The 23,024-nt window shown below is 40.7% G+C and overlaps 1 protein-coding gene across 26 annotated transcripts in view; it reads left to right on the top strand.

Annotated features, from left to right (window-relative positions):
* PTPRD (protein tyrosine phosphatase receptor type D) overlaps nt 1–23,024 on the top strand; it is a 1,176,641-nt gene that overhangs the window by 910,686 nt on the left and 242,931 nt on the right. For all 26 annotated transcript variants that reach the window (XM_082204501.1, XM_082204490.1, XM_082204511.1 and 23 more), the window contains 2 exons: nt 3,123–3,268; nt 7,709–7,850. In XM_082204501.1, the coding sequence (XP_082060627.1) occupies nt 3,123–3,268; nt 7,709–7,850 (288 nt within the window). The remainder of the gene's footprint in view (nt 1–3,122; nt 3,269–7,708; nt 7,851–23,024) is intronic.

Here is a 23,024-nt window from a genome sequence, read left to right as displayed (position 1 = left end):
TCATGCAGCTTATAAAGTCACTTTTTCCTCCCCTCTGCCCTGCAAGCTGGAGGGGATAGTCAAAGTCCAAATGTCGGGTTCAAGCATTTAAAAACGATTTTCCCTTACGGATGCAGCTTAGTAACTTTCGTTGCTTTGATTATCATGCAGTCGGGGGAAGGCAGACTTCCTTAATTTTTGCCTTTCCCGTTTTCAGCCTAATTTCAGGTAGTTTTAATTCGAATAGAGGTTCAGTCTTACTCACGGGTCTTTTTTGTCCAGATTATTCAGGAAGGGAATCGGCGCTCTCCACTAATGGCGACGCGGCTTCACTCTGCGGGCTGGGTAGCGATTCTCAGCACCGCGCTCCCCCGTTGTCGTTCCGGAGCCTTTAAAAAGGCTCTTTCTGCGGTAAAGAGGGGGCGCTTCGGGTGCCCACCGAATCTCCTTGTTCACAGGATCTGTTCCTGTGATTTTAGGGGTCCCCCGCTTGCCGAAGCGGGTCAGACCCGAACTCGCAGAGCCGTCCTCTCTCCGGAGCTCGGAGAGAGAGCAGCCATTAGCGCTGGCGCCGAACCGGAAGTCGGAAAAAAAAGGATTTTGAAAGGCTGACCAGTTCTGCAGCAGAAAAGACTGCAGCAGTTGTCTTCAAGGACTCGTCAGCACATACATCTTCATGCCCTAGTTAGATATCAGTGCAACAGTCTTTTTGTCAGAGGGCATATTTGGCCTCAGGGTTAACCGAGAGCTTCAGTTAACTCAGGTTCCGATCACTGGATTTTTTCTCTCAAAGATCTCATTAAATTATTAAACATCTCAGATGATTTCCTGCTCGTAGCCTTCCATGAAACTGTATATTCAAACACAGGAACAAAATACTTTTTAGTGCTCAGAGTAAGGGGGGAATGATCCCCCTTCTTGCTATTTCTCAAAGATAATGGATTGTACTGTTTTCTATTTCTTTCTCGCTCCCTCTCCCAGCTTTTGTTTGATTGACAGGGGGTGTCTATCCCTCTCTCCCCGTTTCTTGTACTCTCTATGGTAGCTTATGGGGGGGTGAGAGAGCGAGAGAGCGAGCAGGTGTGATAAATCACATTTTGGAGCCATACCAATGAATAAGCATTTTACCTTTTAATCCTGTATGAAGGTAGGTCTTCATGAGAGTTTCCATTTGGAACATCAACCTTCTTGGCATATTAGGTGTAAGGAAACAGAAGGCTGCAACAGAGAGCAAAATACATGGGAATTCTAGAGCCACTACTTTTGAGCTGCCCAAGGATTGCCCATCATTTACATTGCAGATAGAATCACATGCATCTGAAACCATCAGGGAAGGCAGTTTTGGCAAGTGGTCTTTATTATGAATTTTCAGGACCTGCTAGATGCAAGCATGCATAATGGCTAGGCCTTAGGTTGTATATCATATGGATTCTACTGCCTCTTACATGCTTTGTTCTGTTCTTCATCTGTAAACACTCTTATCAGTACTTCCACCTTGCCTGCCAGTTTTCTTTTTTCACTATGTTTGGTCAGTTATGGGCGAAACTATTGAGAATTATATTCATTGAACAGTTCTGTTTCAACAGTTCTGGTTGGGCGGCTAGTGACCATAGGGACATATGTGAGCCTCCAACTGCGAGTGATTGCGTCAGACCACTGACAAGAATTATAGGTGGAGGTGAGAGATATGGGTGTGTCCAGTGCCAGATTTATGTATAAGCTAAACAAGCTATATCTTAGTGCCACACTCTCTTGGGGCCCCAATTTTTTTTAAAAGGAAACATAATATTAATATTATTAATATTAATATTAATATACTACTTAATTGTATTTCAGTTCAACAATTACTTTGACAAAATACATAATTTGGTATGTGCAAATGGATTTATATACCTATTAGGTCCATAAATTACCATGTAGCATATATTCAACACAAAAAGCAGCGACAATTTGTTGTTGACAAAGGACCGCTGGGCATATAAAGGGCCCCATTACCTCCAGTAGCTTAGGGCCTCATCAAACCTAAATTTGGCCCTGGTGTGTCAGGGGGTAGAGAATGGCAGTGCAATGCAACTCCTAACAGATAACCTTAAGGAAATGTGGCCCTAGACAGAAAAACATGTCCCTCACTTCAGCATTACATGTTTAAGTGCATACTTATTTTAAAGAGGAAGATATAAACTTTAGGCTTTGTACTCTGTTTATGAACACATATTCTTTTCATAATAGCTTCTACTGGTGTCTTTGTACATGCAATAGCATGCAGTAATTTGGATATGAGAAGGCTTTGGTGATTGAAATTGCTTGCTCTACAGTCTGTTTTGTACAGAGAAGACATTTGAATTCTTATGAAATTTAAAATGTTACAATGGTGAAATAAATACGTCTTCTTATATATTTGCTCTTTTCCTTGTTAATATAGATATGTGTTAAAATCTCTTAGGGGCAGCTTAACACTGCTGGATAGCTTAGTCGGTAGAGCATGAGACTTTAATTTCAGGGTCTTGTGTTGGAGCCCCAAGTTGGGCAAAAGATTGCAGGCAGTTGGACGAGATGGTGCTCGTGGTCCCTTCCAGCTCTAGATGTCTGTGGTTCTATGTAAGGATTTCTGCATAGAAGAAACTCAAGTGTAGGAATGCTTTACATCTGTAAAAATCATACGGTGTGCTGATTTTACATTTGTGTAAATTTCCAACTATACAGGCACAATTGGACACAGTATCCTACTTCATGTGCATTAAGGAAGGGGAACCCATGGTCCTATAAATGTTGTTAGATTTGGTCTCCCTTTCGGTATGGCTAAAGGGAGGGTTTGTGGTCAGGGTTAATGGGAGATGTAGTCCAACAACATCTGCAGGACACCCAGTTCCCACCCCAATGTACACTGTATATGAGATGATCACATGCAGTGATCTGCATGCACACAGCATGCACACATTAATTCCTACCTGGCAGTGCCTTCTGTGCTGGAATATTTTAATGTATCCAGCTACATGCCAGCTTTAATTTCCCTTGCTTTAAGGGTTAATACTGTTTTTAGAGAAACAACAGATTTCTATTTTAGTTCTTTTGACAGCTTGACACGCTCTTTTGGATATTTCTTGCTTAGATTTATTTTGCTGTTTTTTCTTTTTCTTTTTTAGCACCACCAAAGTTTACAAGAACACCCGTTGACCAGATAGGAGTCTCTGGGGGAGTCGCATCATTCATCTGCCAAGCTACGGGAGACCCGAGACCTAAGATTGTCTGGAACAAAAAGGGCAAGAAAGTCAGCAATCAGAGATTTGAGGTATTAGGTCCATTGTTCTGTTCCTCTGAAAAACATTTACTTTAATACCGCCTGATTATTCCCTATTTCTTTTGAACAGTTATCATATTAGAACTGCGGCATTGATGCTTACATTGGTGTACCGGAAGAAAACAAAAACAACCTCCCCACACACATTTTTGGATCTCTCCCTAAAGAGAAATTCCAGTTCAGTTTATAACAGTTCTCCACATAACCTCTGACCAGACTGAGAGTGAGATGTGCTATGAATTTATTTATTTTTTAATCCCTACTCTGCATTCTTCTTTTGTATTCCGCTTGCTTGGGTTGGCTATGCTGTGCTTCTCAATGACCTGTGCGGTGGAAGGCAGAAATCCAGTTCCCAATGTCATCTGTGGTGGATTTTGCTGAAGAGTTAGAAGTATGATTTTGGGAAAACACTGCAAAAAAATATTCAAGTCAGGTTAAGAACTCAGAAGGGTAGTGGTTAATGTAATGGGTTTATGAACAGCAGTGGGAATCAGCATCACAGAAGCAATAAAATCACAATGTTAGGAATAGTGTGCCAATTTGGGGATGGCATTGTGGTTCTTTTCTGCAGTCTTACCTCCCCCCCCATGCATGGTACACTGTGCCCCAAAGCCCCTTGCTGCTGCTGATCCCCTTCCATCGTCTGCATGTACGCTAATGGCCTGTATATTGGTCCGGCATACTCAGATTTTATGTTTTGTATCAGTATTTGGGAAGTTCTTTGTTGTTTACAGGTTGGTGGGAGGAAATGAATACTCAAGCAATAATGTGGACAAAAGCAATCATAAATCATAAATAGAAGCATGGTAGATAGTAGGTTATAGCATCTTAAGAACATAGTGAGATCCTGCTGAGATCAGGTGACTGGCCTATTTAGTCCAGCATCTTGTTGTCACAGCCAACTGGATGCCTATCGGAAACCTGAAAGCAGGACCACCACAGCACCCTTGCTCCTGTTGTTTCCACCAACCAGAATTCAGAAGTATACTGCCTCTGCCATTAAGAGGAGGACCATTTTCATTATTGGTAGTCATTGATTGCCTTATCTTCTATGGGTTTTCGAATCCTTTTATCCTCTCTAAGCCATCAAAGTTGGTGGCCATCATGGCCTCTTGTGGGGTTGAATCATATTGTTTAAATTATATGATATGGTTTATCATATTCCTGGTCAATATGGCAGCCTAATGCTGCATAAGAAACAAGTGAGGGATTATTGAATTATTGCTCCACATTGCTATAATTCTCTGCTTCCCTTTCTTCTCCCTCTTTGCTGACTTTAATGACGTCATCCCAAAGGAAGCTCTTGCTGCAAATTTTCTTACATACATTGCTGAGAACCACTTATTTCGCTCTCCTTGCACCCAAGCTTTAGATTCATGTGTAAATCACAAGTTTCAGTTTTAGTCCTGATTATTATTACTTTAAAGGAACAGAAAATACCTTCCTTTCTTTCTTTCTTTCTTTCTTTCTTTCTTTCTTTCTTTCTTTCTTTCTTTTTTTATGGACGTGTATATGATATATCTGAATAAGTATTCTCCACTGCCTTTCTTCTTAAGTTTTTCTTTTAATCAGTTTCCCGAGATGAAAAAGAACTGAACCCCAACATTGACAGCTGTGTGAAAGCTAGATGTTATCTGCTTCACACATTTTAATACTTGTTTGTTGTTGTTACTGATACTTGTGTTGTTGGAACTTCTGTAAGCAAACCAGGTTAGGGACAAATATGTTTGTTATATCATTTTAGTTTGCATTCATAACTGTTTTGGGCCAGTGTGTGTGGCAAAGAACTGCAGTTGGCCTTCAGCCCTTCCCACTCCTCTGTTCATAGACATGATGAATGTTCTATATACATGTTAACCTCAAATAATAATCTGGAGTTTTCCCTGGTTGTTACAAGGCTCAAATGGTATAGAAGTGTTGAGGCAAAGCACATAAACTTATGTGTTGTTGGTTTTGGGGTCCCATCATTCCTGGTAACTAAAGGTTCTGGCTGGGGCTAATAGAAGTTGTAGTTGTGGTCCATCAACAGATGGAGGACATCACACTGACTTCCTTGGATACGTGTGCTTCACAATATCAACAGATTCAGAATGTGGTAATACATATTCAATAGGAGTGGTTAAGCAAGAACTTAATTACTCACTTCTGTGTCAGGAGTCCTACTCACACCAACCAAATTGTTGGGTTCCAGAGCTTGTTGGAGCAAATTGCTTGTTTGGAGCTACCCAAGGTGCTGTAATTGCAGTATGGGCCTGCCTGCCTTACTAAGCATTTGTTGTGCCCTGGGCAGCATATAATGCTTTATTATATCGCAGCATATAATGCTTTATTAGTCCCAGCTGATATATAGCACAACATTAGTCTAGGAAAATATAGATCTAGAAGTATAACTCTGCAAAATAATTAAGTTTGTTTATATTGCTTTTGCTATGTTTTTATTGCAACCCCAACGCAGAATAAGAGGAGTAAGGTGAAGAAGAGGTTTCTCTCCATCCTTTCCTCCCATCTTGCAACCCACAATCTACCTATGCTTCCTTGCCTATTCCAGAAAATATCTGAACATTTTAGCTGCTTTCTGTGGGAGGCTGCATGTTCCCCAAGATTAATTCACATACACCACAGACATATAAACTATGCAGGGATTGTATGAAACAGGGAACTAGACAAGCATTATATGAAGAAGTGAAGTGTACATGATCTGTGAGTCAAACTCTTTCCTTCCCATGATCCTTTAAGTATTGAAGTGCCTCTTGTATTAGGCTTCAGTGGCTGTTCAATTTCTGATTTCCAATTTTTACAAATGCAGATCAAAGTCTAGGGAAGAATGCATTTTTTTCCCCAGTAAACTGAAATGTATATGAAAGGCTAAAAAAGATATCATCCATTATTTATTACCCCAGGAGAGCTTAAATTGACTCTTTTGAACAGGCTTTTAGCACACATTTGTTTAAGTTTGGATGGATTCCCCTTCCATCTTGAGTGAATTTCAGGGCAGGGGCAAACTTGCCATTTATCCTAGTTTTCTAGAAGTTAGGAACAGGGAATATGGCTCTATCTGTGTTTGTTTAAAAGGTGGCAAGAGAAGCCAGCAAATTCCCTGAAATCTCCATGGAGTTAAACTATCCTTATTCAACCACTGCAGTTGCAGCCCTGCGTATGGGGGTAGTAAGGGGATTCCTGCTTCCCATGCAAATTTCAACAGGTGTTAGTGAACCGAGCTAAGTTCATGGTCCTTATATTAATTTTTAAAACCCTGAACGCCTTAGGTCTAGGATGCCTTAGGGACCACCTTGGCTCTTATATCCCAGCTCAGTCACTGAAATCATTGGTTGGAGCATTGCTGGTTGTCTCCTGAGTTGGTGAGCACATTTGACTTCAACATAAAACCAAGCTTTCAGTGTTAGCTCGCTCCCATTGTAAACGCTTCCAGTAGAGCATTGCATACAGGCACTTTCTGTATGGACTTAAAAGCATTTGCTGAAGCCTCTCTTTTTTCCACCAGGCTTATGCAGAAAATTAAGAAAACATGCTACTTAATAGATACCCGGTGATCTCTGTGTTGTTTTGCGTTGTTCTTACTACATTTTACTTTTTCTAAACTTCTTTGACTTTTTTATGAAATTGAAGTATACAGTTATTTTACAAACAAACTAAACAAGCACTTTTAAAGCACTGGACAATTACTGCACGGCCAATAAGGTTGAGGTCATGAAATAACTTGTCGATGTGGTCTTAGATGAGCATTTGTTTCCCAGATTCAATTTTTCATCTGCCATGTGGTTGTAGTCAGTCACAGACCCAAAATACACCAGCATGCTCACAGTTTCACACCCTTTCAGTGTCCCTGGGTGAGGATGATCTGTAAAGGCATCCATTAATTCTTGCTTACCATTTTAAACATGAAATATATGTCTTCTGAGTGTTGGAGGCCTGGAATAGACTGTAGAGCCACAAAAACAAACTCTCTGGGGAAGATGGCTGAGCTGGCCTTGGAGGTTGTGCTTTTTTGTATTATAGCTGCCAGCCAACCCCATATGCATGTGAGTGATGCAGCTATTTTTTTGCTGCAGTACCCTGCAGTCATTTGGTCACGGTAACTATGCATGCCATGGCCATGGCTAGGTGATCTTCACATGGCTCACATCACTGCTTATTTATGTTGCTTTTCAAATTAATGACAATTTGGCCAGAGAGTTTTATAGTGATTTAAAATTTGAGAACTGCATTATCTTTTGCATTTTAGCCCCTTTACTTAGGGCCAAGAAATATGAATGACTCTTTAATCTGCTCCTTTCCACTTGTATGAAATCAATCATTGATATCCATGTTAGAAGAATTTAGACTAGTGAGATTATGTATTAAATACCCAGGCTTAGTGGAGAGGCAGGTATTTGTAACAACACCTGTGACAGCTCCTGTTTCCTTCAATAGGTAATAGAGTTTGATGATGGATCTGGATCCGTTCTCAGAATACAACCGCTACGGACTCCACGAGATGAAGCTATTTATGAATGTGTTGCTTCCAACAGTGTTGGAGAAATAAGTGTGTCCACAAGACTCACTGTGTTACGTGGTAAGTGGCTTCCATATATTTATTATTTTAAATATATTTGTGTGCTTTTGTTTTTTTACAGATTGTAGGGAAATGTTTTACAGAGTTACAGTATTTATACTTGAAAATGGAAAAACCCTGATGTGTTTTTCACCTAGAAATTGTTCTCTTTCAAACTGAGTTGACATAATGATTACATCACAATCAGTTGTGCCCTGTGCAGTTGCGTGTAGTGAGTGCAGTTGGTGATATCTTCCTTCCCAGTGCCTGGGATTTGTCCCTACAATAGCTGTTTATCTCTTCTGTTTTATGGTGGACAGGTTGCTTTGTGTAATCTGGAGAGAAGCTATATTTGATGTACATTCGGTTGCTACTTTCATTTGATGTACTTTCGGTCGCTATTAATGTATAAATTGTTCTTTCTTCTCTCAGAAGAAATACTGAAGTTCAGACATAAAAAATAGGAGAATTTAAAACGAAGAAGGGATCTATAGCTAAATTCACTCAATGGTTTTTGGATGAATTGGGTTTTCAAAGTGCTGCCCTTGGCATTTTATGCTGTGTGATAGGCATTTATATCAAAGGTAACCTAAGCAAGTTGACACTGACCTTGGCAAAACTATAGAAACAGAATTTATTTACATAATGATGAGCTGTAGGTAGTTAAGCACTTTGGTGAACACAAACAATCTTTCTTTCAGCAATAGGAATGCTTGTCATCTTGTTCTGACTCTTTGTATTTCTTGGTCAATCAGAGCTATCAAGGATGACTTTGAAATAACATTTTGTGCTCCGACCATATACTGTATGCGTTTTGCTTCATGATTCACAGGTGTCACTTATGTGAATCCACTAGTGACAGCTTCCTTGTGGTAAATGCCAGAAATCAGAGGGCCTTTTATATCTGATTTCCAGCCTTTTAAAATAAGGATATATATGTTGTTACCTGTGTGTCCATCTGACATAGTAGATACTCAGTGATAACCTAGGAAGAATACATGGGGGGGTTGGTTCCCTCCTCCTTTCAATTTAGAAACAGATTTGGTTATATAGGTATTTATATTTCCTTTCCCTTGAAGTATGAATGGCTAATTTGCTCTTCATCACTATGAGACATTGTCCAAGCTGTGTATAAACACAGAGTTCCCTACTTCTGCCTTTTTGCCATGGTTCATACTTGTGATGGAAATGAACTCTGACATCTTCCACGTGCTCTGTGTAGGTTGGGCAATGAGGATTGAAAGTGGAAATCAACGCAACACAAGGAACAATAGAGAGAGCACTTTAAGGTTCCTGGTTTTTCCTATACATCCATATGGTGACTCATATTACCCATATGGTGTCAGGTGTGGATCAGGTGACTGTGCTTTGGGAGAAAAAGCATTTGACGACAAACCGTACGATCTTTGCTGGGCTGATTTGGTTCACAGACTGGGGTGTTCCCCACTGCTGTTTTAGATCCCTGGAAACTTTGAAAATCATATTGTTCATTTGTTTGTTTTTGCGGTTTTGAGATTAATAGATTTGATTAGGTGTTGTTGCTGACTTGTTTATGCTTTCACCCTGTGCAGAAGAATATAGTGAGATAATTTTAACAGTCCATACGACAGCTCTGTATTGTCATTTGCTTTGCACAAGTAGTGAACATTTATACTAAACAGCTCTCAAAAGTGTCTCCATAGGTGAAGTAAGAATATAGGGTACTCTCTGCCCCACTTCTAACTAATCATGATAAACAACAATATATTTGTTGTGCTAGCCACTGGCCTTGACAACTGTAAAATAAAGTTCTAATATAAAGTTTCTAATACATAAACAAGTACCGTAAATAAAGATAACTAATAAGATAAAATACACTACAACTAATCTATGTCTCCATGATATATTCTCAGTTGCCATCTTCCGACTTGGATGTGTATTTCTAATTACGTATGAAATAACAGATACGGTAGTCTGCCTGGACAGAGAGTAGGGGGAGCTGGACTGTTGTTGCACTTGTGTGGGGCAGACTGCATTTGCCAAATTTCCAGAGGCTAACCTAACAAAGAATACCATCTAAACACATGATTTGGGTGCCTGTAACCATCTGAATAACAGAAGAGTTTCATTATTCTCCTGCAATGCATCATTTGTCAGTTGCTGATCTGATGAGCCAGATGCATGAAAATAACTTGGACAGAAAATGGGAACACAACAAAAAGGGTGTTTTCATTTTTGTAAAAGCAGATGCCTATCTCAAAAGCAGAACACACACTGGCTGTGTTTACATATCACAGTAAACAATAGTTAATAGTTCATTGTGAATTTGCAGTTGGCTCCCATTATGCTCCTAATCTAGTGTGAGTGGAAGCAACAAACCATGGTACCTGCCTTGGCATTATGTCTGTACCGGGGATTTTGGTTTGTTTCACTCCAAGGAAAACATGGTGTGAAACCAAGGTTTGTATTTGATTTCCTGGCTGTGGTTGAGTAACGCAAACCACTATCCTGAATTGAGATCTATGGCTAATTAAGCATCATGCTTTGGTGCTCCCATTTGTGCTAGAGGAGGTGGGAGGTCAAAGCTAATTCTGTATTCCCATTACAGCATTACATACGGTTTACTATGACTTGCAAACACAGCCACACACAAAACAAAAAGCATGTGAAGAGGGACTGGGTGGGGATGGGGAAAGGCTTTAACACCCCCAAGTGACAAATAATTATACCAGCAACTGTGTAGTACTTTGTGACCATAATTAGATTGTTCATTATGATAACATTTTATTAATACCCCATTTTTGAAGATGAACATTCTTTTCCCTGCTGTGAAAATGGTACTTATTACTGCTTTTATTATAAAGTGTTTCTGCTGGAGAGCTCTGCAAGGAACATTAAAGAACAAAGCATAACTTCTTGACAGTTAGTCAAACAGTAGTCTTCCCCCCTCTTAAAAATGAATGATTGAAATAAAAACAACTGGTCAATCATAACAATTATGGTAAAGTGTGGATTACTTGATTTTTTTTTATTTTAAAAAAGTAATCGTAATAAGGGACTAGAAATAAATGCATCATTATGAACTAGTTCTGTGGGCATAAAGATTTGTACAGAGAAATTTCTCTCCCAAACAGCATATAATTAGAAATGATTAATGAGTTGTCAGTTTTGTTAGGCTTGAGAGAAAATATGGAACTTTCTAGGGAATGAGATAAAGGAAGCTCATAAATGTAGGCATGGAAATTCCCAAATCTGCAAAACACACTTTGCTCACTGTTGCTCAGTTTTTGAATCACTGTGGATCAAATATGTACTCTAAATTCAGTAGTGGGATACTCACTGGAGTAGTATCTACCATGGGATGCCAAATGGGATTGTATTCAGAAGAACATTCCAGGCTGTGTAGTGGAGGGACTAGGACAGGGGTCTGCAACCTTTAAGACAAAAAGAGCCACTTGGACCCGTTTCCGAAAAAACAACAACAACTGGGAGCCGCAAAAACATTGCAACATTTAAAACAAATATAACACTGCATATATTGTTTCTGGCCTTAATGCTATATATACAGGATCGTGCAGTCAGCTGTCAATCTCAAGAAAAAAGGACAAATTAATAGCTAATTAAAATATTTAATTTACAACCAGGTAACCAGGTTAATGGGACTTTTGCTCCTGAACCTCAGTGCTCAGTGTCTGCACATCAGGGCTGTAAGACGTCACCTTCATTTTCACACAGGCTTGCAAGCTGTCATCTGTGAGGCGTGATCAGTGTTTGTTTTTAATATAGTTCATGTTGGAGAAGACCTGCTCACATACATATGTGGAAGAGACCACAAGGGCCATCGAGTCCAACCCCCTGCCAAGCAGGAAACACCATCAGAGCACTCCTGAGATATGGTTGTCAAGCCTCTGCTTAAAGACCCCCAAAGAAGGAGACTCCACCACACTCCTTGGCAGCAATTCACCAAACTTTCCCCTGCTTAAGTTTAAAAAGGGGCTTCAAGCAACTAAAAAGGGGCTTCAGGCAACTAACTCCACGTGGAATTCCACGCGACCGCGACTGCATAATCAATGCCACAAAATGCCAAAGAAAATTAACCAGGGCCCCAGTGAACCATAAATCATAATCAGTGCCTGATGTAAATAATAATTAATAATGAGGGCCCAATGTCAGCCTCGTCATTATAAAAATAATCCCTCTCTTCGCGCCGCCCAGCCTCCCAAGAAAAAAACCCCACTTCAAACGGTCACAAAGCACAAATTCCACGCGACCGCAACTTGCTATGCCCAATAACCAATGCCCCAAAATGCCTTAGAAAATTAATCAGGGCCCCAGTGTACCATAAATCATAATCAGTGCCTGATGTAAATAATATATAATAATGAGGCATTCGTCATTATAAAAATACCTTTTTTGACACTTTTTATTATTTCTTTGTTTGACCCCTCAGAATTACTCCTCCTCATAGAAATAAACATTAAATTAACAAGTGACCTTTTTTTGAGTGTGTGTTCTTCACTCCCCTTCAAAACAGTGACCAGTGTATATGCCCCCTTTCAATGCAGCCTGCTTACAAAGGCGGGACGACAAAGACCAGCAATAAGCTGTTGCATAACGTTCCCCAAGGAAAGTGTTAGCTATTCACCAAACTTTCCCCTGCTTAAGTTTAAAAAGGGGCTTCAGGCAACTAACTCCCACGTGGAATTTCCTATAGTAAGATGGCGGCCGCCTCAGAAGACCACATGGGCAGATAAGATGGCTGCTGGGACGATCCGGTTACCCAGCAACAGCACAGCTGATTCTGACGCTTTTGAAAGCAGCCGGCAAAGCAAGTGTTGGAGCTCCGAAGCCACAATGCTGCGCATGTGACCCAATAGCGAGGACTTACTTTGCTAGAGACAAGCCCCGACGCTACCACAAGCCTCCCTCTCTTCGCGCCGCCCAGCCTCCCAAGAAAAAAACCCCACCTCAAACAGTCACAAAGCACAAATCAGTAAACATAATAAACATTAAATTAACAAGTTACCTTTTTTTGAGTGTGTGTTCTTCACTCCCCTTCAAAACAGTGACCAGTTTTGAACAGTGGCTTCAGGCAACTAACTCCTCCGCCTCCTCCCCTCGCGCCCTCCCCTCGCGCCCTCCCCTCGCGCCCGCCCCTCGCGCCCGCCCCTCGCCCCTCGCCTCCTCCCCTCGCCCCCGCCCCTCGCCTCCTTCCCTCGCGCCTGCCCCTCGCCCCTCGCCTCCTCCCCTCGCCCCCGCCCCTCGCCTCCTTCCCTCGCGCCCTCCCCTCGCCCCTCGCCTCCTTCCCTCGCGCCCGCCCCTCGCCTCCTTCCCTCGCGCCCTCCCCTCGCGCCTTCCCCTCGCCCCTCGCCTCCTTCCCTCACGCCCTCCCCTCGCGCCCTCCCCTCGCGCCTCCGCCCCGGAGCCGCAGCAAAGGCTTTAAAGAGCCGCATGCGGCTCTGGAGCCGCAGGTTGCCGACCCCCGGACTAGGAGAAAGTGTAATGGAACTAATAATTCTCACAAATGTGCCATTACCCAGAAAATATTATTATCCTTGCAAAATTAATTCTACAACAAAGCAGAACAGAGTCAAATGCACCTTCCTGTGTGAGGACTCCTCATGTCTCTTATTGCTGCTAATTGTGCCTCTGCAATGCATATAAAAAGGTAAAGGTAAAGGACCCCTGACAGTTAAGTCCAGTCGCAAACGACTATGGGATTGCAACACTCATCTTGCTTTACTGGCCGAGGGAGCCGATGTTTGTCCGCAGACAGTTTTTCCAGGCAGCTATCTAAATAAATGTTGGTACAGGCATCCCCCCAACTCATGTGAGGTTTAGATTCTGTGCCCCCCCACACATAAGTGAAATCATGTAAAGTGAGGAGGACCCTTTAAATGCCCTCTCCATCATTCTCTCTTCAAACCAAAAATACTGTATCCAACCCCCCCCCCCCCAGAATTCAGGCTCTGGGGCCAGTAGAAGGACACATGGGAAGGTGGTTGCTGCTGCTGCTGTGCTACCCCACACACCAGCTGTTAGGCGGGGAGGCTGAGCAGCCTAAACAAAGCCCTGCTGTTCCTCAGGTCTGTTTGAGGCTTCCTCCACCCTCACTGACATTCTCTTTGGGCTCTGGGGAGGTTCTCCTCATGAGCCACAAGGACTCTCCAGTTCTCTCTCGCCATTTCTGGGTTTGGATTGAATTATTTAATTATTTCCTGGCACTGCACATGTACTTAGCTGTGGGCGAGTAGAAGATGCCTAAGTGGGGAGAAAATTAAGGGACAAAGTCAATGGAAATATGTGGCCGAGGGATTCTTGTTGACCCCTTTGAAGACCAAGCAGTTTCTTTTCGTTGCACAATATGATATACCATTTTAGTGTACATCGTGTACAGATTTGGTGTACAATTATGTCATTATCGTGATATACAAAGTAGTCTTCATGTGACAATTAGGAGTGCGATCTCTATATAGATTTAAAAGAAAGAAAGAACGCTGGCCTTGTTTGCTGGTCTCTAGAAGAGTTAGTAGTTTTGACATCACCTTGCCAACAAAGGTCCATATAGTAAAAGCTATGGTTTTCCCAGTAGTGATGTATGGAAATGAAAGTTGGACCATAAAGAAGGCTGATCGCCGAAGAATTGATGCTTTTGAATTAGGGTGCTGGAGGAGACTCTTGAGAGTCCCATGGACTGCAAGAAGATCAAACCTATCCATTCTGAAGGAAATCAGCCCTGAGTGCTCACTGGAAGGACAGATCCTGAAGCGGAGGCTTCAATACTTTGGCCACTTCATGAGAAGAGAAGACTCCCTGGAAAAGACCCTGATGTTGTAAAAGATGGAGGGCACAAGGAGAAGGGGACAATAGAGGACAAGATGATTGGATGATGTTCTCGAAGCTACCAGCATGAGTTTGACCAAACTGCGGGAGGCAGTGGAAGACAGAAGTGCCTGGCGTGCTCTGGTCCATGGGGTCACGAAGAGTTAGACACGACTAAACGAATAAACAACGACGAACACGTGTATGAGTGTGTTTTGCACTGTCTGTTGTTTCCCCAGTTTTCTCCGATTTTATTTAGCTTGCACTAGAATACGGTCCCAAATGACTCCATGCCTCATCAGAGTTATTACTATGCAAACAGAATAAATAACATGGAGCAGGAAAACAGCTGAACAGCAAGTCATTTGGAGAGCACCCAAGTTGCAAGCGGAAGAACTGGAGTCTTCTGGTGTCAGTGAGCTTATATGTGGGGATGAATTTGTGTGACCCACTGGCAATTTGTGTATAGGGTGAATAACGTGAAAAAGCATTAAGAAGGCTTGTCTCTATTATTGATATTTAACTCCTTGAAAAGACGTCTCTATTTAACTCCTTGAAAAGACTAGGAAGAATAGAGCAAGAGCATAACGCTAGCTTCAAAACTGCAACAACTCTTGGCTTGGCAAGAAGTAGGATGCAAGTGGAAACTGTCCTTTCAATGCAAGCTTTATTCCAATACGGAATGGATAGTGTAGCTGAGTTAAAGCGAGATCATTCTATGTTATGGTCCTGTGGTGTAGTAAGTCTCTGTTTCAGTCTGCATACAATAAATTGGATCTCTCTCACTCTCACACACATGCACACTCACACGGTCACTCCGGTAATGCCCATTTTGTGTATGTTTGCAAGTATGCTTTTTGCGTGGCATTGGGAATGGGTCTGCAGGGTCAGTGAATCTGAAGAGCTAAATTGTGTAACATAGCAACGTAGTATGGTAACGGAGACTCCTTGCAACATCCAGCAGCCCTGCTCTTTCCTTTGCTTGAATCATGGGGATGTTTTAGCAGCAACAAGAGTACAGCCAGAGGCAAGACTGTGTGGAGGTAGCATGGCTGCATCCCATGGCATGAAAAGTGTGTTGCAGTTCTGACCAAGGGCTTGTTCCTCTTCTGCTGCAATAGATGTGAAACCGGTGTGCAGCTCCACAACTACATTTCTGGGCCTGAAAAACAGAAAAGCCACCCTGAGCTCCCTTTAGAAGGGCATAATAATAATAATAATAATAATAATAATAATAATAAACAACTGGGTTGTTTCAATGCACTTTACACTAAGCACTTTTATTCACCGCATAGGAGTTTGATAATGGATAAAAAGAGAACTGTATAAACCTTGATAAAGTGACTGCAGAATTCAGTTCCTAAATATTCAATTTCTAAAGTTCTAAAAGGCATTCATACACTAGATCAGCCTGCTGGTTTATCAAGCACACCATTATGACGACAGAAAGTTTGTTGAAATGAAAAGTGTGTTTGCTTTAGAGTACTGAAGTGTTCGCAAAATTAAATGCATATGAATGTCAGAACAACTCATCATGAGAGCAATAACATTTCCAAACACATCCAGTAAAGTTGGGAAAATACTTTCCCAACAAAGTATATGTTTTTTTTTTAGATGAGGGTATCTACCCAAGGCCAAAAATAATGGGTGGGATTCAAAACAGCACTAAGAAAACTCTGCATGTGCCAGCATATCTGTTTGCCTGATTGAGCAATCTAAACTTTCTTCCCCTGTGTGCTGTACTGGGGGTTCTCCTCCTGAGAGGAAGGTGAAATCCCACTGTGTGACTGGACATTCACTCATGCAACATTGGATTCTGCAAGGAATTCCTTTAAAGAAAGGAATCACTGTAGCACTTGTATGCAAAGCTAAAGGTAAAGGGACCCCTGACCATTAGGTCCAGTCGTGCACTTTGACCTATTTTCGAACTGCTAGGTTGGCAGGAGCAGGGACCGAGCAACAGGAGCTCACCCCGTCATGGGGATTCGAACCACCAACCTTCTTATCAGCAAGTCCTAGGCTCTGTGGTTTAACCCACAGCGCCACCCGCATCCCCTGCACTTGTATGTAGCAAACTCCAATTAGCCAGTGGTCCATTATCACTTGGTTGGTAATATTTTAAAACAGGGTACTGTGGACAACACTCTCCCATCCTAACGCTTTTTGAAAACCATGGTTTTCATAGCTACAGAGAAGAAGGAATGCACCAAACAGGGGCAAAAACAACCTCCTGTCCCTGGAATCTTTTCTTATACATGCAGTGTTCTGCATGTTGTGTTGGTGCTCGTTTTCAGAATGTGGACAATGTGCACTTTTCAGTGATAACCAGTTGAAGGAATTAAATAGTTTTCCACAGGCATTACAATAAGTGCATTCCTTAGCACATCACAGTTTGCACATATGGACTGAGGTCCAAATGTGGCCAATTATTTTTAGAAATATGACTTTCAGACTCAAAGGATGTGCATTAATGCGTACAGCAAGGTGAAAGATTTATTTGCCATGCCATGGTAAGAGAATCAAACAGCTAAGATTAAAGCAGCCTATCAAAAACTCCTTTTTAATGGATAGTATGGGATTTTATGCATGACATTAGATCTTATTAAGATAGATTTTATTTTAGGTAATGCAATGTCTGTTCTAACCTGACATCGAATGGTGAAGCTGACTTACCATTCTTCCATTAATCTTTGTTGCAAAAAAATACATTAATAAAGCCACTATTCACCAGCTCAATCATAAATGGAATTTCCTCACCTTCCCTTACAAACAGATAAATCACCTTGTGCATAGGTTTCACTGTGACTTAAAATATTCCATTAAAATGATTTACTATCAAACTACTATAGCGGGCCTGCAAGGATATATAGTGTTGCCAGGTAATGGTAGGATGCCATCACATTTTTATTTCCTGAGCTACTTGTGAAATGTAGCAGTGGTGAAAGCATGAAGTCAACATGGATAGAATAATGAAGACTCATGTCAAGTCAATGTGCTTCATTTTTCATACTTAAACATAAATATAGGGCAACTGTTATTAGGCACACCAAGCTCTGCATTGGGACAGCCATTTCATGTCCTTTCAAAATTTCATGCTCCCCCCCCCTTCTCTACCCCAACTTAAACATGTTAGGAATAGGTGTTTCTAATTTTGTTGAATGGAATTTGATTATAAGCAGTTGTAACAGTGGACTGGTTTGCACATGACAGTAAGTCTAACTATGGCTTGCTAGGACCATGTGAACAGGACATTGCAGCTGTTTTGTTCCTCTGTGGTCTTTCTTGCTGTCGTGATGGGCTAAACCAATGTTTGGCACTTAGCACAATATCAAAAACTGGTCTTGTGAGTAAGTTCTCTCCTCACTAACAGCGAGCCATGGCCAGGAACAAACCCTGGCTATACTTTGTCCTGTCTGAGAACTTAGGACAATTTAGTTATAAACAAAAAAAGCTGTTGTGTGACCTTTTTCAATTCTAAGTTCCAGTACTTTGGTTCTGTTTGGCCCAGGTAAAGCCCACACCTTTTGAAGAAGCTTGGCTTCTCTTAAAGAAGAAATCCCCGAAGGCCAAATAAATCCTAGCAATTCTTCTACCAACAACTTAGTGTAGTCACATATTGAGATCCTACTGTCTGATCTTTTTAGGTGTCACTGAATAGAACAGGTGTTATTTCTGAAAATTCTTACTTCAACTTGGCTTCCATGAATTTCTGAATATATCTTCCAATACAGTGGAACCTCGGTTTTCGAATGTAATCCATTCTGGAAGACTGTTTGACTTCCGAACTGCTCAAAAACCGAGGATCAGTGGGCGGCCAGCAAAATCCATTGAAAAAATGGGAAAACATGCAGCAGAAGCCATTTGACTTCCGAGGTGCATTCGAAAATGGAAGCAATTACTTCTGGGTTTTCGGCGTTTGGCTTCCGAGACGCTCGAAAATCGAGGTTCCACTGTATTTGGTGACAGTAGCATGTATCATGATTTCTGACTCCTCTCATGTACTATTTATATGTGCACATAAAGTAAAAGTCTATTCTGGCATTAACTGGTATATTAATTAAACATGTATAATAATAGCCATGTGATGTCTGCAATTTTCTCATTAGGCAGGTGTCAACATGCAGACCACTAATAAGCCCTTGAGGCTTGTTTTACAATCAAGAGAGATATAAATTCTATTAAATAAATATTTTATTTATTAGAAACCTGTTTCTCGATGGCACTTTTCATAGGCTACATTCAGGCATCTGTATGTTAATTTATTGCTACATGCAGATATATATATATATGTTTGTAAGATCCCTGCATGTTCAGCTCTTCATGTATATTTGAGAACCTTGGAAATAGATTCACCACGATGCCATTTTATCTATGTATATTTATTTCTGTGCACTTTTAATGTGTGGAGATGTTGTGCAATCCTCAACCAAGCTGCTACAGATTTATTTTTAGTTTCACTAGAACTAAATAGATATTTGATTAGGTACGCTCATTCATCCCCCCCCCCAAGAGTGTTTTGTTATGCTGCTGCTGAACTATCAACCATTCGTGTATTAGGTGAACTGCTGTTTAATAGCCCAGAATGGTCTGCTGACTGAGGCTAATGCTTGGGAGCTTTCTGCTTAATAGAATATCTAATGAAAATTAGGTACGCTTGAGGAATTTGGTCTTTGCGAATTCCAATACGCATTGACGTGATCCACATCTCCCAGACTGATGGGCTGATCGCAACTTAGTTATCTACTCTCAAATGTTCTAACACACTTCTTGGCTCAAAGGACATCAAAATGATCTAGAAATTCTGATAAGAAGTGCTGGCAATCCACCTTAGTGGTGAGCCGCTCCATTGATCCACACAATGGAACGTAGGAGGGGAGGACAAACAGATCAATCAATATTAATTTTCATATATTAGTAACTTTGCATTAATGTAACATTTTTACATGTCACTGTGTATTTTTGTAATATTTTTGTTTAAGCTGTATGTTGTTGCTTCAGTTTTCTGTACTCCGCTTAAAGATATTCAAAATATATTAAGCGATATAGAAATTAAATAACCATAATCGTCACTCTCTCAACTTAGCTTATTAGCAAGCGCTGCATTCTCCATTGTGGAGCTTCCTGTTCAAACATGGGTTTCTCATGGATAATCGTATCTATGTCTATATTTATTCTGTGTTCACCTCCAGCCAACATGTAATGAAATCTAAATCAAGTGTAGCGTATTTAGGAAGGAAGGCAAAAATGTAAGTAGCAAAATTAAAAAACTGAATTAAAAAACTGAATTATGAATTGAGTCTACCATGATTGGATTTCTTCTTTCAAAACCATGTATTAATATAAATATATAAAATAAGAGTTGTAGTCAACAAAGTTCTACTCAGAGTTGAAATTTATGGACCTAAACTGGCAGTGTCCATTGATTTCCATGGGTCTAGAGTTAAAAAAGGTTGAAGGGCTGGAGATTTAGAATAGCTGAATTTTAAGAGATACCATAGACTTAATTTCATCTACACTTTAAAATTAGAAGTTAACCTAAGAAATAAGTCTAGATGTAGCAGGTTAATCATCTGTTCTGACTGAATAGCCTCAGGAATGCAAATTCGCATATGCTTTTTAAAATCAAAATTCAATTCATTACATGTACATGGATAAAAGATTCCCTTGGTGGTTCTCCTCTAGTCCTGCTGCTACTGTGGATGAAACAAACCAGAGTTCTACTTTTTGTATTATCTGGCTCATGGTATGCTTTTCCAAATGAAACATGAGTGGTAAACTCAAAACAAACCTTGGTATCTGATTACGGCTGGTCAGCAACAGAAGTGGGGAAGGAACATCATGGGAGCTCTTTTGCATTAAACCACAGTTTGTTTTAAGCTATGGTTTAACATGACGTGTGAACCAGGCCAATGCATTGTGCCAAACTGTGTTCCTTCTGTTCGTGAGAGTTCATTTGTTTGCATACTTCCTCTTTTCTCCATGTTCCCCACACCATCTGCAGAAGAAGATTGGGGAACCCTTTGGAACAGTGTGGTAGGTAGCACAAGGACTGCTGGATATAAGATCTTTCCATCAGTAGACAGACAGAACATAATAAAAACAGTTCAAATTACAATTTCATATGTTGAAGAGCACAATAAAGCAGTTCAGGGTTAAAATACAGAGACAGAATTTTAAATCACAATAACCACTCTGTAAAAGTAATTTAAGTGAACCAACTGACTCCTAGTCACTGTTAACAATGCAGGTTACCAGCTTCACATAGCCTCACATTAGCTTCAAAGAAGAAGTAAATTCATTTCCCCATTTAAGCATTTTACTGAGCCTTCTATCTGTTGTGCTGATGTTTCTCATCAAACAAATCATATTTTGAAGCATCTGCCCAGGATTGATTCTTATTATGTATAAAAGTGATATGAATAAATAATAAGAAGCAAGGTTAAAAGTATTCCTTTTTTGGCACCTTCGAATTGGCACTAGTCCCATTCCCTTCTATTTTGCATTAGGAGGAAAAATCCTTATTTGGCGCTTTTCAATTTTTAGTAACTGCATGAATAACTTTGACAAAAGTCTTCTAAGTGCCTTATCGATTTTCTTTACATCAGTCCCTTCCATCCTGCCAAAACCAAACAGGGGAGTGATTATAATTCATTAAAGATCTTGGCTTAACTGAATCTGTGTGTACAGCCTTTGTACAAAACATTCACTAGAAATGTAGACAGTTGTATGTCAGTTCGTAGATTCTGAGCATCAAGAAGGATGGCTGATGAAATCTTTGTAACTGATGGGAAAATGCCCTTAGCATCTCCATTTGCCATAAATGTACACTTACCATAAATGCATACATCAGCTAACATTTTACCATATTTATCTTACCAATGATTGCTGAAGGTGGAAAACTTCTTTATCTCTTAGTATGGACTGAGACAACTATCTGTGTCAATTGTTTTCAAGAGTAGCTGGGGGAAGGTTTGGGAGATATTACTGGTTCTTGCTTACATCCTGTTGTAACTGTGCTAGTCACAGATAGTGTGAGTCCCAGCGATTTCAATCACTTTTCATGGGCAAGACTAGTTTCCTCTGGATCGGCACCATTTTATTGAGTAAAAATTCAGCAATATAAAAAAAGAAATCAAGAATAGCAGACACAACAGAACATACCTGTCCACGACCCCTACTGGTCCTGTTCCATGTCCTCCTCAAGCACTTTTGCTTGGAGTGGATCCTTTGACCATGATTTTGCTCAAAGGAGTCTTGGTGTTCAAACCTCTGTTTTTCGTGTGGCTGGAATGTAGGCTACTGGAGAAAGATACAGTCCATCTCCATTCCTCCACCAACTTTTGCTTCTGTTTTCCCAAAAGCTTTTACCTCTGGCCAGTCTGCCCCTGGCACACATTCCTTGGAAGGTTCTTCTTACAACAATACAACCCTTGGGCTGAAAAAGTTTCCCAACCCTGAAATTATGTTTTTAAAATTAGTATTTCCCCCCTCCCCCAGTGTCTGTGGGGGAAGCCCTTGTCTGAATTCTTACCATTGTATTCTTGACATTGAAAAGAGGTCTTCCAGTGCAATAGGGTTTCCATACTTACTAGGGCTGGCTGATACCTGGTTTTCAATATTGTGAGATATCACCAGCTAAACATTGTGCTATACCATTATCTCACAATGTATGAAATGATGCAGCGATCAAGAGGTGTTAGCTGGTTTCACAGTTTTTCCCACATCATGATTTTTGCTTAGCACACAGATCATTATTTGTGATATATTGCCAGGGCAAAAATCATGAAACAAATACCATGGTACCAGATTTGGACGATATATTGATATATTGCCCAGCCCTAATACTTGACAAGTTTTAGTTCTCTAATGATTAATGGCTCAGTTGCAGTTGAAAATGCATTTTAGATTTAAAACAGATTTTATATGCCCCTCATGTGGTCTGGATAGTAAACTTTGTATCTGCCAAATGTTTAATTGGGTCCTGTTAACTGAGGAGTCAGATATAGTTATTGCCAATGCCCATGCCAATACCACTCTCATTGCTGTAATCAGTAAAGTTGTGGCCTAAATTTTGCCCATTAACCTTTAAACTAAAATTCTGTCTCAATGTGTTTTTATTATTCTTGGGGGGGGGGGTGTGTGCCTTGATGCACAAACCAGGAGGTTGGTGCTTTCAGTCCTCTGCCTTTCTTTCATGCATCAAAGCATGGCCTGTTAAACTGGCCACTGAATTTACAAGGTTTAAGAAGGGCTAAGAGGTAGCTGCCTTTTCCAGTTGTGCAGAATGATCATATAGGCATATTTGTTGATGTCGGTATCATTTCACCTTTGGAATATGGCCAAACTCATACTTCTAATGTGTAGTACACTATGAGTTGTGGCATGTTGAGGTGG

The sequence above is a fragment of the Podarcis vaucheri genome (genome assembly GCF_965113315.1).
Source record: "Podarcis vaucheri genome assembly, chromosome: 17".
Classification (NCBI taxonomy): domain Eukaryota; kingdom Metazoa; phylum Chordata; class Lepidosauria; order Squamata; family Lacertidae; genus Podarcis; species Podarcis vaucheri.
The sequence above is the reverse complement of the archived record's forward strand: the minus strand, read 5'-3'. Positions and strand labels throughout refer to the sequence as shown.